General features: G+C 41.1%; 1 protein-coding gene across 2 annotated transcripts in view; it reads left to right on the forward strand.

The window, feature by feature from the left end:
• Positions 1-11153: 11153 nt before the first annotated feature.
• LOC141108568 (SLIT-ROBO Rho GTPase-activating protein 3-like) overlaps positions 11154-18460 on the forward strand; it is a 152594-nt gene continuing 145287 nt past the window's right edge. Inside the window, exon 1 of one of the 2 annotated variants that reach the window (XM_073600287.1) lies at positions 11154-11382. In XM_073600287.1, coding sequence (XP_073456388.1) covers positions 11264-11382 — 119 coding nt within the window. In that variant the 5' untranslated portion in view covers positions 11154-11263. The remainder of the gene's footprint in view (positions 11383-18460) is intronic. The other variant, XM_073600286.1, reaches the window with a different exon arrangement.

Genomic DNA, 18460 nt, shown 5'->3' on the forward strand with positions numbered 1-18460 from the left:
TTAAAACCAGTCATACCTGAATGGGATCTAATTTTTTCGGCCAATGGTTCCAAAAGCAAGTTGAAGATGAGGGGAGAGAGGGGCAAACCCTGTCTTGTGCCGTTGGTTATTAAGAAGGGCTTGGATAGCATGGCAGAGGAGTAAACTTGAGCTGAGGGGCAGGAGTATAAGGCCATAATAGCTGAGAGACTATGGCCATGAAATCCAAACTTTTGCAGTGTCATATCTAGCTATTGCCACTGGACTCTATAGAATGCCTTCTCAGCGTCTAGAGAGAGAGAGAAGCAGAGAAGGCATCCCCAATCTCTCTGCATGGTGAATGATATTGATCATGCTACGTGTAGCGTCTGAGGTTTGGCAACCTTTGAACCCAGATTGGTCTGGGTGAATAAGGGAAGGTAATAGGTCCACTAATCTGTTGGCTATTACTTTGGCATAAAGTTTGGTGTTGTGGTTGAGTAGGGAAATGGGCCGAAAATTTTGGGGTATAGTAGGTTCTTTACCTGGCTATGGTATGGTAACAATTAAAGCTTTTAACATTTCTTGTGGGAATGAAGCCGAGGAAGCAGCAGCATTAAAAACATTTGTGATATGCTTAAGCAGGATAGGTTTGAAAGTTTGGTAATATTCGCCTGCAAAACTGTCTGGGCCAGGGGCTTTGTGCTTCGGAAGGGAGTCTATGGCTTTACCCACTTCGGTGGTAGAGAACGGCTTATTAAGGTTGTTTAGTTGGTCAGGTGAGAGACTAGGGTGGTGTACTGAGTCAAGGCAGGTCTGTATGGAATCTGTATTTGGATACTCAAGAGATGTATTGGCTTTTAAGCTATATAGGGTGCTGTAGCTACTGAATGCACCCGCTATGGCCTGTTGGTCTATTACTTTAGTTTTGTTCAAGGGGTGGTAGAGGTAAGGTATTTGAGTCTTCCGTGCAGTGACCTTGGCTTTGTTGGGCTAGAAGTCTCCCCGCTTTGTTTCTGTGAATACAAAAGTGCATTTTAAGGCGCTTTTGTTGGTGGTCAAATTTTTCTAAGAGGTGGGATCTTAAGTCAAGTCGCAGCTTAATGAGCTTAGATTTAAGGTCAGTAGAAGGTTGGGATTTATTGAGCAAGTTGGTGGTCTGGATCTCCGAGAGAAGGGAGTCAAGATGCTGCTTCCTTAACTTCTTATCCCTGGCCCCAATTGAATAAAAATACCATGTATGAAAGCCTTGTGTGGCCCATAGTGTATTGGGATCTTCAACTGAGTCCACCATTTAAAGAAAAAGTCCTCAAAGTTGTCACGTAAGGAGCTTGCATATGGGGTAGTTTGTAGAATCTTGGTGTTCATACGCCATAGGTAAGCGGATGGTGATTTCAGACCGTCCCCTATAGTGAGGTATATCGGAGAGTGATCCGACCATGTTATGGGTAGGATGGTAGATGAGGAAATCTTCTGGAGGGTCCATTGATCTGTTAGAAATCTATTCTCGAGTAGGTGTTGTGACCTGGAGAGAAGAATGTATAATCCCGTTCCTCTACATGTTGGCATCTCCACATGTTGTAAATATATCAACGGATCCGCGCTCGTGGACTGACTCCCACCTGCAGCCCCCCTAGATAAGAAGGGAACACCTAAGTGATCCCCCAAGAAATATAAATCAAAGGATAGGGAGTGGCGCTGTGTTAGGAGTGTAAATAAAAATTAACAAGAAATGAAAATGTGTGAATAAAAGAGTAAAGATAAAACGTGTGAAATTCTTTGGTGTGATCCAAAAAATTACTTCCAATAAACTTTTTTATATATGTATACCCTTGTGTTAGTGCAAAAACACCTTGATCTAGTGGAAATTAATATTATATGTGCAAAGAATCGCAAATATCAAGCAGCACCTCTAAATACCATAAATACATGAATAAATATAAAGTGATAAAGTGCCAAAAACAATAAATGTCCAAAAACAATAATTGTCCACCAATAATGTGTAAATGTGCAATAATTATAAGTAATAAAAATTCATTGATAATGTGTCCAAATCGCAGCTAAAAAAAATCGCAAAACCATATGCTGTTTGGTAAGAGAAAGATTCATAACCAACAATGTATAAACGTGCACTAATTTATAAGCATAAAAAATCGTTAATAATGTGTTCAAATCGCAGCTAAAAATCGCAAAGCCATATGTTGTTTGGTGCAAGAAAAGTTCATAACAATTGTGCAAAAAATCTTCTTAAATGATAAAGTGCCGTGCTGTGACAACCAGTGGTCCCCCCAATGTGGTTGCACTCACCAGAGCGCTCCACCCCTGCAGGGGTACGAGCGTATAATGCTGGTCCTCTCACTCCAGTCCAAAAGATGTCAGTTTCCTTCCACGCATCCCATTCTTAAAACGCAGCTGTATACACTGAGAGGTGGGGACTTCCTGTCCCTTGGTTTTAGAAGACCCCACTCGATATCCGCTTGAAAAAAATGTTTTAGAGGAAAAATATCCACATAGCGTGATTCTGTTTTCCAAAAAATATCTATTTATTTGCATAAAAAACAGTCCAGTCGCTATAAGCTGGAGACACACTAGCGATAAAAGTGTTAAAAAGTATTTGAAAAGTGTAACAAAGCTAGGAGGGAGAGTACACAGTCTCCTATGCTCTCCCTGTAGTCCGGGGCCGCTGCTGCTCGCTAGTGTGTCTCCAGCTTATAGCGACTGGACTGTTTTTTATGCAAATAAATAGATATTTTTTGGAAAACAGAATCACGCTATGTGGATATTTTTCCTCTAAAACATTTTTTTCAAGCGGATATCGAGTGGGGTCTTCTAAAACCAAGGGACAGGAAGTCCCCACCTCTCAGTGTATACAGCTGCGTTTTAAGAATGGGATGCGTGGAAGGAAACTGACATCTTTTGGACTGGAGTGAGAGGACCAGCATTATACGCTCGTACCCCTGCAGGGGTGGAGCGCTCTGGTGAGTGCAACCACATTGGGGGGACCACTGGTTGTCACAGCACGGCACTTTATCATTTAAGAAGATTTTTTGCACAATTGTTATGAACTTTTCTTGCACCAAACAACATATGGCTTTGCGATTTTTAGCTGCGATTTGAACACATTATTAACGATTTTTTATGCTTATAAATTAGTGCACGTTTATACATTGTTGGTTATGAATCTTTCTCTTACCAAACAGCATATGGTTTTGCGATTTTTTTTTTTTTTTTTTTTTTTTTTTTTTTAGCTGCGATTTGGACACATTATCAATGAATTTTTATTACTTATAATTATTGCACATTTACACATTATTGGTGGACAATTATTGTTTTTGGACATTTATTGTTTTTGGCACTTTATCACTTTATATTTATTCATGTATTTATGGTATTTAGAGGTGCTGCTTGATATTTGCGATTCTTTGCACATATAATATTAATTTCCACTAGATCAAGGTGTTTTTGCACTAACACAAGGGTATATATATATAAAAAAAGTTTATTGGAAGTAATTTTTTGGATCACACCAAAGAATTTCACACGTTTTATCTTTACACTTTTATTCACACATTTTCATTTCTTGTTAATTTTTATTTACACTCCTAACACAGCGCCACTCCCTATCCTTTGATTTACGTATATCTCCACACGTTGTATAAGTTGAAGGAGGATAGAAGGGCGTTCAATGCGGGTCTGCTTCTTGTGGATAGAGTGGTGGAGTCCAGACCAGGGTCTGGGGTGGCATTAAAGTCTCTGCACCAAATTGTTGCCCCTTGTTGGATTGAGGCTACTTTTTTGTGTAGTTTTCGGAAGAATGTACATATACAGTAATGATGGTGTTGATAGTACATCGGAAGATGAGGAAATGGCCTTCAGTATCCTTGATGCATTCTTGTAACTGGAAGTGGAGAGAGTTATTGATGGCAATTAATATGCCCTTTTTCTTTACAGGAGCTGAGGCAATGAAAACATTGGTAAAGTTTTTGTTGGAGCAGGAAGGAGGTTTAGGCTCTTGAAAGTTGTTTTTTTTTTTTGGGGAACAGAGGATATCACAATGGTTTTGAGTAGCAAGTTTCCAGAGTGAAGCCCGTTTCGCTGGGTGGTTAAGACCCTTAACATTGATTGAAAGGATTTTGATGGTCATTGGTTTATATTTCTTAGCTGTGGGATTGGCGAGATTTGAAGTTTACGAGCAAGGTTACAAGACAGAGTCAGCAGAATTGATAGAAAGGATGGGTAATCAACCTGCTATAGTTGCTACGGTAACTGTTAGAACAAAGGAATAACTAAAAAGAAAGAAAATCAAAACTTGCTCTAGGTCAACACCTAGAAAGTTGGGAGAACTTAAGCATTCCTTAAAACAGTAGCAAGTCAGACAAATTTTCCAGTCTACTGGAGTAATGTTTCAGTTTTTGATGGACATCCACGTCTCTCGTTTCCACCCATGTCAACTGTCAGATCATTGACTAACCACTTGGGAAACATGTCATTATTTGCACTCAGATGCAATCATGTAAATACATGGGTTTCACGGACAGTGGATCTCATGCAGGGTAATAAAAAGGTTGTAAACCCACTAACAAAAAAACAAACAAACAAAAAAAACCCTGCAAGACAAAGGCATATAGAGCTAGTATGCATTACATACTAGCTCATTATGAATTACTTACCTTTTAGATAGAAGCCCCCCGCAGCGGTCCTCGTACACCGCTCTGGCCGGGGACATCGCTCCCATGGTTTCTTTCGGGTATCGCGGGCTCCGGTGATGTGATTGGCCGGAGCCGTGATGACTTCACTCCCGCGCATGCGCGTGGGAGCTGCCGGTAACGGCACACTAGCTGAAGCAACGGCACAAACGTGCACATGTGCCGATGACTTCGGCACTTGCTGATACAGGGGGTATCTCCTAAACCGTGCATGTTTAGGAGATATCTGGGGTAGCTACAGGTAAGCCTTATTATAGGCTTACCTGTAGTTTACAACCACTTTAAGATGGTTATAATGAGATTATGTTTTTTCAATCTAATTTCCACCAATCAGTTTTCCAAAACTGCCTATGTAGGTAAGGGGTGCCTATAGATAAAAAAACAAACTGTATCGCTTTGACTAAAGTTGAAAAATGCCTTTGCTATAGGTTTAGGTTGTTTACGTATCTTCTGAAGACTGACTGAAATACTCCCAGAGATCGTGTCCCCTTGTCCTCCTGCCTTGTTGCTAAGACACTCCCACTCGTTACTGCTCACCTCCACCATCACAGGAGTAACCTCTTAAAGCGAAAGAAAACCCATTGATTTAAAATTCAAAAAACAGTTACATTTCCGACACGTGCTGGGAATGTAACTGTCACATTGGTTGTGCCCTCATCCAAACTGTCAAACCATCCAATGGCTGGTGTCACAACTGATCACATGTGCAGCATCATGGCAGTTGAAGATTAAACGGAGGCCAAGATGGCAGCTTCCTTATCTGAAAACAATAGGGGGGTTTACTTCCACTTTAAATGTGTGGTCCGTTATCACCTCTATAGTGGCATTGCTGAGCTCAAAATGACTGCGACAGGGAAGAGAGAGGGTTTGAATCAGATGGGAGTGCCTTAGCAACATCCTAGCAACATGGCATGACCGGGTGATGCCATCTCCGGGAGTTTTTTGGACAGGCTTTGGGAGGTACATAAGTGGCCTACACCTATAGCAAAAGCATTATTTAACTTTGATCAGAGCTGCACAGTTTGTTTTTATCTATAGGCGCTCCTTACCCGAATAGGCAGATTTTGATAAAGGTGAATTAACCCTTTAACTGTTTGACCTATAGTTTGCTATAATGCTGTTTATCATAAATAATTAGCAAGTATTATTTTTCGTAAATAATTTCTCAGGACGAGTTTCCTGATGGTGACAACAGTGGATCAAGCCTATTCAATGTACACTAACGGGCCAAGCCTAACCCCTGGAAAACAACCCCACACCATAATCCCCCTCCACCAAATGATTTGGACCAGTGCACAAAGTAAGGTCCATAAAGACATGGATGAGCGAATCTGGGGTGGAGGAACTTGACTGGCCTGCACGGAGTCCTGACTTCAACCCGATGGTACACCTTTGGGATGAATTAGAGTGGAGACTGCGAGTCAAGCCTTCTTGTCCAACATCAGTGCCTGACCTCACAAATGCGCTTCTGGAAGAATGGTCAAACATTCCCATAGACACACTCCTAAACCTTGTGGACAACCTTTCCGGAAGAGTTCAAGCTGTTATAGCTGCAAAGGGTGGGCCAACTCAATATTGAACCCTACAGACTAAGACTGGGATATCATTAAACTTCATGTGTGTGTAAAGGCAGGCGTCCCAAGACTTTTAGCAATACAGTGTAAGCAAGACAGCTTCTGGTCTCTGCTGGAAGCCCATATGACGGGGTAACAGCACAGAACAACAATTGGGAGACAGGAGCAGAGTGTTGTCACCCTATAGCAGGAGGTGCCTGAAGGCCAGTGATGGCGAACCTTGGCACCCCAGATGTTTTGGAACTACATTTCCCATGATGCTCACACACTCTGCAGTTTAGATGAGCATCATGGGAAATGTAGTTACAAAACATCTGGGGTGCCAAGGTTCACCATCACTGGCCTTCAGGCACCTCCTGCTATAGGGTGACAACACTCTGACCCCATCTCTTAGTTGTTCTCCTGTGTTGTCACCTTCATGTGGACCTTTATGGCACTTGGCACGATCACCGGGTATTATTTTGATGAAAGCTACAGACTGCTGGCAATCAGGGCCCAAGGGCCATAAAATAATACCAAAGGCTGCCTGCAGCACCCTGTAAAAATGACTTTCATCTTTTTAATGTTTTTATAGCTTGTACGAATTTCCAAAGTGTTGCAAAATGTTTCTGAAGTGGCTAGTGGGAACTCATAACTGTCTAACAGATTACACAGAAAAAAAAGCTTAAATTGCTCTTTAACTGTATTTCCCGAAGAGCATCCCCTCTTCAAGCTTGGCTGACCATCATAACAACTGCTGATGTCCTGGAGGGGGGAACATGCAGTGACAGTGTCTTTTGTTACACATAGTGAGTAATGTCATCTCCTGGCAGGAGGATTGCTGTGCAAGGGAGCGAAAGAGGCTGAATGCTGCCCCGCAGGGTAGCATGACTTTACAGATCGGCATCTTCCTGTAAACCGTATGATTCAAGAAGGCAAGAGCAGGACCACTCACTACCCAGGCCTCGCTTGGACTTTTAAACCATAATATGCCCTGGCAAATCCGCTTTCCTGTAAAATGATATAGTTGTGGGGTAAGTCAACGCCGCGACAGCAGAAGGGCCTTTATCAGGTTTTTTTTTTTTTCAGAATACAAACTGGTCTAGTTGGATTGGCAGATCTGGCATTTTTCTTCTATGGAGGGTAGATGCTGCGGTGCCTATATATTTATCTGTAGAAGCCACATTAAATTCATACAAGCTTTGTTGGATATCATTATTTCCATTGTCTTTGAGCATCCAATACTTTTGTGTCCTGTTTAAAAGTGAAAAAGAAAAAAAATGTAAAAGAAAAAAAAAAAAGTGTGTAAAAGAAAATAAGGATTTCTGTATGACAAGAGGATATCCATTAGTGCATTAAAAAAACAAAAATTAATTATTAAGACAATAAAAAATTAAATACAATTGGCTGTAATGAAGCAGGAAAAAAAATGACAAATAAAGAAAGAATAATATAGCGCGTACAATTGCGATACAAGTCCTATTGTAATTGAATGTTATTAAAAATTACCTTTCCTTTTCAATCTGCAGCCGCTGTAATTTTCTATAAATGCTATATAGCTACATGGCAGTGGTGGGGCGTCCGGCTGCTGCCCCCTCTATCCACGGCTGCCACCCCCTATATGAAGAGATAGATTCATTCATATCCACGCCTGCCGCAGCCACCCACTATTCACTATTCAACCTCTGTGTCACCCCAGCTGCTTTTTTTTCCCACCTTGCATCTCTTCAGTCCTTATAGACCCCTTTTCCAAAGTCCAGGTGATATCATCTCCGATGTCCCTATGCTCGATTCACAGCTGAATTACACCCATGCTGTATGGCACAGATCCCCCACCCCATCATCATTTTTGAATGTTCTGAGGGTTTGAAGGTCTACAGTTTTTCTTTCTGGTGTTTGTGACCTTGTACAAGAAGGGCATGGGATCAAAAACACCATGAACACTGACATAATGGTGCATTGTGAAGGACTCTGCCCAGAATAGAGGAGTATTGTTTCCACTGTTGCTGCAGAGGGACTATGAGAATTTGGGACCAATATGTTGAGGTCACAACAAAATGGATATCTTTTGTTTGCTCGTATTCGTGTCATTGGGACAGGGGTGATATCTTTCAGAGCTAAAAATTCAGGGGGCTGATAAATCCAAACTGTTTTTTTAAGGGTAGGACAAAAAGTTTGTGTTGATCTGGCCATACACTTTTAGATTATAAGCTATACAGTGCGGAAGGATCAGTGGCTGTTAGAGTACCCACAGTCGCTGCACGTCCAAAAATGTTTCCATCTGGCTTTTTTGATTTTTCAGTTGAAGGATATAAGGAAGGTTAGGGCCAACAGGGCCACCCACATAGTGCATCTCTTCCTGTTTATCAGTCACTGGATGAACTTTATATAGTATATGGGCACCTTTTGGGTCAGGATTAAAGTAAATCTGTCTCAAACCCAAGCATTTCTGATTTTTTTTTTTTTTTTGAGCCCACAGTATGGTGCGCAAAAACAAAACACCAAAGTGAACCTGTGAACACACACAAAAAGTGTACTAGGGTGTGTCAAGGTCCCCTCCCTTGCCCCTGGGGCACAAGACTTCTGATTAGAGCAAGACGCACCTAGCCAACATGCCCGACAGACCTTAGACCTCATGCTCTACCAAAGTCGACCAATGAGTACTCGGTGGGGGGCTTTCTCAAGGAGAACCCCCCCAAGGCAGGGAAGGAAGAAACCTGATGGACACACATACTCCCCCTAGATTTCATGGTAGACCTGAAGACATACACCCTAAAATCCTGAGTAAAGGGTGATACAAAAATAAGTGTAGTGACATACAAAGTGAGAAAAAAATAAATAAAAGGGCTAATGTGCAAGACAGTGGCTAGGCCTTGTCACCTGGTAGCAAAAATTTCCCTAGTCTCAGGCCAAAAGACCCATCCCATGAGACGTTGTGCAGAAAAAGCTGTGGTCAATCTGATGTGAAGCAAAAATGTAGAGGTAAAAGTAGAGGTGACCATACGTGAAAACTGATCTTCTCATTTTACAAACTTTTCAGTTGATCTTCTAACATGATGGAAGGCCTCATCGATCAATAGCAGACAGAAACAGCATGGCCAAGGTCAAGCTCAAAAGTCAAAATTTGCATATTCGGTTTTCTCTAGCTCTAGAACCGTTGATGGTTTTGGCATGCCGTTTCATTGAAGGGAATCTCTTATGCATTTTTTTTCTTCACGTCAGATTGCCCAATTTTAGGATGTTCTAAGATTTTTTTTTTTTTTAATGAGAAACCCATTTAAAAAAATCTAACGTCATCAAGCTTTAGTATGTTTGTTTTTTTTATTTTACCATATTTGTGATTAATCTTCTTTATATGTTGAAAACAATATTACTGTTTTTTAAGAATCATATCCTCATTTGCAACCATAGTTACAATCCTACGGAGTAGTTCAGCGCATTGATTGCGCTTTACTGATCTTCCTATGTAAAGCCTGGAAAATAAGTGTCAGTAGAACAGACTTTTCACTATAAACACTGCACCGTTGATGGTGTTTATTCAAAAACCGATACTCTTACAACCATTTCTTAAGGTATTTTGTACACTCAAAGAGGTAGATTTATATTCATTGTGGCTACTCAGGAAAAATTTTAGGAAAGTATTTAAGTGAATTCAGCTTTAAGGATTATGATTGCATTCACTGACTAGCAGGAATTTGTATATGAAATATGATCATGAACATATGATACATTAGGGATATAAACATGTCATGCTTTGCTATAGCCTAAAATTAATTAGGTTATAGGTTATTTTCAAAGGGCCAGTCCACCCAAGAGTTATAATATATTTACAGATAAAGCCTGATGGGTTGAATCAGTCCTGGCTTGATGTATACCCTGCATTGACAATTTCCAGACATAATTCCTGATCATCTGGGAATTTTGCATGTTTCCTCCCATCTTTGCATGTTTCAGTACCTCCAGATTCTAACAGAGAGTGGGACACACGTATAATTGAGTGCATGCCCTTGAACTGAAGTACAGATATTTCACTGATAGAACTCCTAAGGGATATAAGTCTGGTGGTTTTACTCTCTCTATTATCTATGAAAAACTGGAATATCCATTTCAGGTGGACTAACCCTTTAATAATTATGTCATTATGTTCTTTCCCACCTGCAATCTGTAGATAAACATTCCCCATCATGATGCCCCATGCTGGGGATACATTAAAAAAAAAAGTCCTCCCTTTGAGGAGCAGCAGCCGACACTTTGTCTCTCAGTCTCAGCTATCACTGACTGTAGACAAGTGGGTGCCAATCATAGTGGTCCTGGATCATGTGATCACTGTGGTACACAGTGATCACATACAGGCTGGTGGCTTCACTAAAATAAAAACTTTCAGCCTGCATTGAACACCACCACCTTCAGGCTGCAGTGGCATCTGCAATGCAATCTATTTAATACTATACATATTTTAATAATGTAAATGTCAGATACAATTACAGTATTGAAAAATATACGAACATGGAAAAACAATCCTTTTTTTTACATATTTGTGCATTTGTCAGCCTATAATTACAAAAAAGGAGGCAAGATCTTTATTAAGACACTGTGCCAAATAACTTTAAAAATGATTGTGGTATGTAAATCATTAATACAGTTACTGTTCAGTTAACTAAAACATACTGATGTCTTTTATTTGGCCAGAGTCATCAATCACTCTGGTGATGAAAGAGTTAAACGTCTTCCTAAGCTAGCTATGAAAATAAAATGTATTTTCTCATTACCAAAATGCTGGTTTTTGAGGAAGGAAAAAAGTAAAAGCATTCAGATTTTTTCTACTTGAATATGTTTTTGTTTGATGCAAACTTGCTGTGTGCGCACAGTAGAACAATTTTAGTTCAATATAAATGCTGTGATAAAAAATTCAAGACTTGATGCAGAGCACCAACTGACTATGTGACCTCTTCTCTGCCTCTCTCTCTAGAGATTCGCGTCCAGCTGACCGAGCAAGTGAAATGTTTGGACGCACAGGTGGATTTCCGCCAGCAGTTGCTGCAGGACATGAGCGAGTTCTTGCGCAGGAAAGCTGAGATTAATTTGGAATATTCCCGAAGCTTGGAGAAACTAAGCGACCGCTTCTCTGCCAAAATCCGCAACTCCAAGGAGCACCATGGTTTCAGGTGACTGTCTAACCGGTGTTGTGTAAGGCTGGTAGGAGTCCTCAGAATTAAAAAAATAAGATAGGGTTAATAATAGCATAGTAAAAAAAAGTATATGGGCAGTAGATAGGGATATGTAGTTTCCTTTCTCAGAAATGTGAAGAACTACTCAAGGCTATCTATTATCAACCCCTATCTGATTAGTTACTCTAGGAAAGCCTTCTTCAAACTTTTTAACAGGGAGGAACCTTTGAAATAACTTTCTGGTCCAAAGCCCCGTACACACAGGCTGAATATCGGGTGGTGTCGGCCGGTTCAATAGAAACTCTATTGGGGCGGCACAGTGGTGTAGTGGGTAGCACTCTCACCTAGCAGTAAGAAGAGTTGCTGGTTCGAATCCCAATCACACTACCTGCCTGAAGTTTGCATGTTCTCCCTGTGTCTGCGTGGGTTTCCTCCGGGCACTCCGGTTTCCTCCCACACTCCAAAGACATGCTGGTAGGTTAATCGGCTTCTGTCCAAAATTGACCCTAGTATATGAGTGGGGACCTTGGATTGAGGGTAGGGACTGATGTGAGTGTGCGATATACAGGGTTAGGGATAATTGTAGATCCGCTCCCACACTCACTTGGGTTAAACTGGATGGACTGGTGTCTTTATTCAACCTTACTAACTATGTAACTTGAATATAGAAACTTGAACATCCAGCTTCTGTTGAAGGGGCATGACCGAAAGAGAACTGCTGATCGGCATCCGATCAGCGCTTTCAACCAATGGCTGAGAGTGCTGACCAGTGTGTTCTGGTGTCAGAACACAATAGCTCAGTGGGGCACATCGCTGTACTAACTTTGGATAGTTAGTACAGGATCTCCTCCCAAGCTCTAGTGTGTACTAGGCTTAAGGGAAGCTGCAATTAATTGCTATATCTACAACTTATGGTACACTAGTGGGATGGTCAATGGGACAAATGTTCCTTAAATTTGTGATCTGTAGGAAGAATATGCCACCTCTCTTCCTTAGATAGCTAAAAAGATAATTGGTGTCAATTGTTACTTATCTGAGAGGCAGAAATTGCATCTACAACTTCTGGAGGATCCCCAGGGTTTATTTATTTATTATAGGTGCCATAGGTTCCATGGAATCTTGGGTTAGAAGGGCTGCTGGACACTTCCAGGAGAGGATTGGGAAACTTTGCCCCGGGGGGTGTCTGCTCTAGAAGCTGGACACATTAAGGGGGGGACTGGAAAACTTTGGCCTTAGAGGCAAGCACAACCAACTAGCCTTTTCATGCCAAAGATGGATTTTCATGTGCCAGTAAAGTACACCGTGCAAAGTTTTCCATGCTTCCTCATTGATTGGTTGCCATGGAAAAGGACGTGGTTCCAAAGGGCATCGTTTAATTTTGCACATTGTCACATCTTCTAGCAAAAGCTTCCATAGCAGCTCACAGCATTTAGTCATCTCAGAGTCACAAAGGAACCCAGCTCAATCCTTCTCTGGACACAATCCCTTTAATTATAAATGTCGTCATAGCGAGAGCAATATAGTGCATCCTTTTGTGCCAGCATCCATCTTGCTACTCCGACTATCGCTGTTCTAAATGTGTTACATTTAAATTTGGAAGATGAGAAATGGGGCTAGTAGCATTTGGAGCAGCAGTTGTGTCAATTAAAAAAGCAATGACCCGAGCACCAGAACAAGTGTCCCCAATGAAAGATTTCCCTTCTATTGCCGCTTTGGTGACAATGATTTTTGCCTCACCTTCAGGCATGGGCCTGGTGACAATGGTCACCGGAACAAAATTAAAGAAAGTAAATCTTTCCAACTGGGACACAGACAGCAATAGAAACCTGACAGGGATCCCTCACCACCCTATAAAAAATGGCTTTAGATAAACTTTAACCCTTCACCTCCAACCCCCCCCCCCCCCACACACACACACACACACACACACTCCTAAACCCTAAAATATAAAGTATCTACAACCCAATCAATAAAATCTCATAGAAGCTTGTTTAAAGTATTTTTTTTTACATATGATTACATCTGCAGCTTTCATTAAAAGAATGCCTTGTGACCCTTATTTTTTTTTTTTGGTACGAAGGATTGTATTTATAAAAAAATTGCAGAGCTATTCGTGAACTGCATGTACATTCATTCTGAGCAGATGGGCACAAAATCAAAGGCTGTTAGCTCTTTTCTCTCCAGTTTGAATGTTATTCACTCATACAGAGTAGAGTTATTCTGGATAATATCTCATTATAGGGTCAATTCACTAGCGTTTACTGCATGCAATAATACGGTCACGTGACTCATTTGCATAAATTATCACATGCGATAAATACAGTCAAATTCACAATAATAAAAAAAAAAGATTACGCAGTATTTACAGCAAAATGAAAAATGTGCTGTTAAATATTTAAAAAAAAAAAAAAAAAACATGCGGTAAGCTCTTAAAGTAGAGCTATAGGCAAAACTTTTTTTTTTTTTTTTCATTTTGGATAGAGCAAGGGAAGGTTATAACCCATGTCAGATTTTTTTTTTTTTCCCGCCATATGTGTTCCTTTGGGGAGATTTCCCTTCATTTCCTGTCCCAACACCAAACAGGAAGTGAGAAGAAATCCCCACAATTTTAGGGGAATTCCTTGGGGACCCCCAGGTCACCAGAACTAGTGTCCCCATTGGAAGATTTCTTCTCTATTACTTTTCTGGGGACAACCCCAAATGTGGGATTTTCTTTTACTTTCATTTTAAATGATAATGTAAACAGGACAAATAGGGAGGGTGAATCTTGCTAACGCGGGCGCAGACAGCAGTAGAAATGAAAAAGCATTCTAATCCCTCTGCATTCTATCCAAAACAAAACAAAAAAAAGGTTTTGCCTTTAATTGTACTTTTAAGTCCAATTCACAAACGGAACAGAGAGTAAAAAAAAAAAAAAAATGCGATATTTATCACCAGGGTTTTGCTGGCAGTATCACATGTGGTATGTGTCATAAACAGCATGGGGGTCCCCCCCATCCCCCCATAAGCTGATTGCTAAGGAGCGGGCCCCCTCCCCCTAAACCATACCAGGACGATCCTCAACATGGAAGGGGGGGTGTGCTTTGGCAAAGCACCTTGTCCCCATGTTGAGGGCATGTGGCTGCCGGGCTGCTTGCTTAGATAATAGTCTGGTGTGGATTTTGGGGGGCACCCCACGCAGTATTTTTTTTTTTTTACATTTTGGCGTGGGGTTCCTCTTAAAATCAATACCAGACCCAGAGGGCCTGGTATGCATTGGGGGGGCCACACTGTTTTATTTTTTCATAATTTTTATTTGCCAGCATGCTTTTTTTACATTCAGCTGCCAGTGGGGAACTGCTCAGTTGAACAAACACCGCATTTGTTATTTCACACTTTGCAGGCGCTAAAGTGCTAAAAATAGCGCCTGCAAAACCCCCCGAAAGAGCTGCTCAATGCACTCCACACTGGAGTGGTGCGCTGGCAGGGCGGTCATAAAAGTCCTGCAAGCCACATCTTTGGAGCGCATTAGGAGCGGTGTATTTACCGCTCCTAAAGTGCCTCTTCCCATTGAAAACAATGGGGCAGCGCTGCAAACCCGCCCGCAAAGCGCTGCTGCAGTTTTAACCCTTTTTCGGCTGCTAGCGGGGGGTTAAAACCGTCCCACTAGCGCCGCTAAAACGACGGTAAAGCGGCGCTATACTTAGCGCTGCTGTACCGCCGGCGCCCGCAAAATTCTTGAAGGGAATTGCACTTTCAAAATAGATTTAACGCAAGAGCTATTTTACCGCATTATATTTGCCGTTGTTTAACTCTTAGTAAATTGACCCCATATACGTATGTCCACTAGATTGGTTCTGATGGTCGTAGGAAATAAATATTTATTTACAGTGATTGCCAGCTCCATCTAATGGGCATATATTGGTATTTTCTCAAACCACTTTATTTTATTATGAAAGAATAACAATTCATTCGGAATAAAATAGAAAAAGCCTAATGACATTCAAATTTTCTCCCTTTTGCACAGAATGCATGCACATGCAGTTTCAAGAGTCGACTAAAGCCGGCCATAGACAATGATTTTTTTTTGCTGAAACCACAGAATTTGTCTTCAGATTTACCAAAACCATATATATATATATATATATATATATATATATATATATATATATATATATATATATATATATATATATATATATATATATATAGTTACCAATATATGAGGTCAAACCTCAAGAGTTTCAATTTACCCGTATTTATCAGCGTATAACACGCACAGGTGTATAACACGCACATTAATTTTAAGAGGGAAGTTTCAGGAAAAAAACTTCAATTTTAAATAAGGAACTTTGAAACAAAATAAGGGTCAGTGCCCATCTGCAGCCTCACAAGTGCCATCAATGCAACCTCATCAGTCCACATCAATGCAGCAGCCTCACCATTGCCATCAGTGCAGCCTGATCGATGCCCACCTGCAGCCTAGAGGGGACAGGGAGGGGGGTGGGATGAGCGCAGACTGATTACATACAGTGAGAATCTCCTATGATAGACATAACAGTGGTCCAATGGCAGCCCAGGAGACGGGACTTCCTATTACAGAGGCTGCCAAGTAAACAGGAGATTCTCACTGCATGTAATCTGACCGCGCTCATCCCGCCCCCCTCCCTGTCCCCTCTGAGGCAGCTGAAATTGAAGTATTGGCGTATAACACGCACACACGCTATTTGCAGTTTTAGGGTGAAAAAGTGAGTGTTATACGCCAATAAATACAGTATATGCAATCAGGCAGGCACTTGCACTACATGGTCTTGGTAAATCTGAAGACAAAAATCTGCAGAAGATCTAATAATGTGTATGGGGCTTTAGAATATGTGCTAACACAAACTGTACAGACATGTCACTCTGGGCTCAATTCACTAAAGAATATCTCATAAAATAATTGAGTCACGTGACATTTTTTTTACAATTATCTCATGAGAGGCTGAAAATGTCAATTCACTATCACCTTATGAGTTATTAACCTCACAAACCAAGAACATGAGGTAAATAACTCCTAATACAGCATTAACCACTTCCAGACCGCCCACTGTATATATAGGTCGGAACTTGAAAGATGGATATCTTGAAAGCTGTTGCCATAACCGAGATATCCATCTCTTCAGTGGGCGGTCCGGTTTATGATAATGGAGGTCTCTGCGGCGGATTCGCCACGAGATCACCGCTTGCGGTGGGAGAGGGCCGCTCCCCGGCGCCCTCTGCCGCTTAACCGAGCCATCAGTAGCGACGGAGGCAATCGAGTCCTCTTCCTAGCTGGGTATGGATACGAGTGAGGGCAAGATGGCCTCCACCCGTCTCCATACCATAGCAGGGCGGAAGCAACGTCAAAACGTCACTTCCGCCTATACTTCTTAAAGGGGCATTTTTTTTTTTGTCATTTTTTCAAATGACAACATTTTTTTTTTTTTTTTTTTTTTTTTTGCATTTAAGTCCAAATATGAGATCTGAAGGCTTTTTGACCCCAGATCTTACATCCCTTGTAATAGCAATAAAAGTGATCCATTTTTTTTTAAACATTTTAAAATCCATAAAATAAAGTAAAATAAGAAAAAAAAAATTTTTGAAGCGCCCCGTCCTGACGAGCTCACGCGCAGAAGCGAACGCATACGTAAATCACGCCCGCATATGAAAACAGTGTTCCAACCACACATGTGGGGTATCGCCGCGATTGTTAGAGTGTGAGCAATAATTCTAGCCCTCCTCTGTAACTCAAAACATGCAACCTGTAGAATTTTTTAAATGTCGCCTATGGAGATTTTTATGGGTAAAAGTTTGACGCCATTCCATGAGCGGGCACAATTTTGAAGCGTGACATGTTGAGTAAAAATTTACTCGGCGTAACAGCTTTCACAATATAAAAAAAAATTGGGCTAACTTTACTGATGTCTTATTTTTTAATTCAAAAGAGTGAATTTTTTCCAAAAAAGTGCGCTTGTAAGAGCACTGCGCAAATACGGTGTGACAAAAAATATTTCAATGACCGCCATTTTATTCTCTAGGGTGTTAGAAAAAAAAATGTATAATGTTTGGGGGTTCTAAGTAATTTTGTAGCAAAAAAACTTGTTTTTAACTGTAAACACCGAGTCTGAAAAACAGGCTCGGTCCTTGAGGTTAAAGTCAATTCACTAAGGAAATAAATAAATGCATGAGTTAAATAGTAGTAAAAGTAGTGGTCCAGGCATGAGGTATTTAAGGAATGTAAAAATAGAATAGCCAATTTGAAGGGGTCTCTAACTTTTTGGATCAGTTCTCTTAACAAATGCATAGAAACCAAAATACTTTTTTTTTTTTTTTTTTTAAAGTTTTGTATAGAGTGGAGATGGATTAGCACCCCTGTGCTGTCTGTGCCCCCGTTAGGGAGATTCACCCTCTATATTTGTCCTGTTTACCTTTTATCATCGGAAGTGAAAAAAATCCCACATTTTGGGTTGTCTCCAGAAGTAATCTTCCAATGGGGACACTAGTTCTGGTGACTGGGAGTCCCCAAGGGATTCCATTAAAGAGGTTGTAAACTCTTGGAACACAAACAAACAAAAAAAACCCTGTAAGACAAAAGGCATAATGAGCTAGTATGCATCGCACCTGATTCACCTGATCCTCCTCTTCACCAGCAAATGGCACTCCCCGACGATCCAGTGGTGGACTGTTCTTGATGTCCTCACTTCCAGAGCAGGTCAATGGGCTTAATGACGTGAGGAAGAGTCCACCGTTCAAGACCACTAGTCCAGGGGGGAGGGGGGGGGGCACAGGTAGGATTAGGTAAGTATTTCTCTGTTCTCCAATCCCGTACACCAAAACGATCGGTTGACCCATGATGTAGTGCAAGCACAGCCCCACTGCATAGGAAAACTTTTTTCCCCCCTTTGTTAGGACAGAAAATTTTCAACTCTGTGCCTGTCCCGAGCAGCTGACTACCTGTGTTCAGAATGCAGCAGGACAGCTGCTCAGCATATTAAAAAGTTTTTAAAGCATAGATAATGCATCAGAAAGGTCTCACTCAGTTGCAACAAGATTCCATCACCAGGCTCCACTTCTA

Source organism: Aquarana catesbeiana, linkage group LG09, assembly GCF_042186555.1.
Source record: "Aquarana catesbeiana isolate 2022-GZ linkage group LG09, ASM4218655v1, whole genome shotgun sequence".
NCBI lineage: Eukaryota > Metazoa > Chordata > Amphibia > Anura > Ranidae > Aquarana > Aquarana catesbeiana.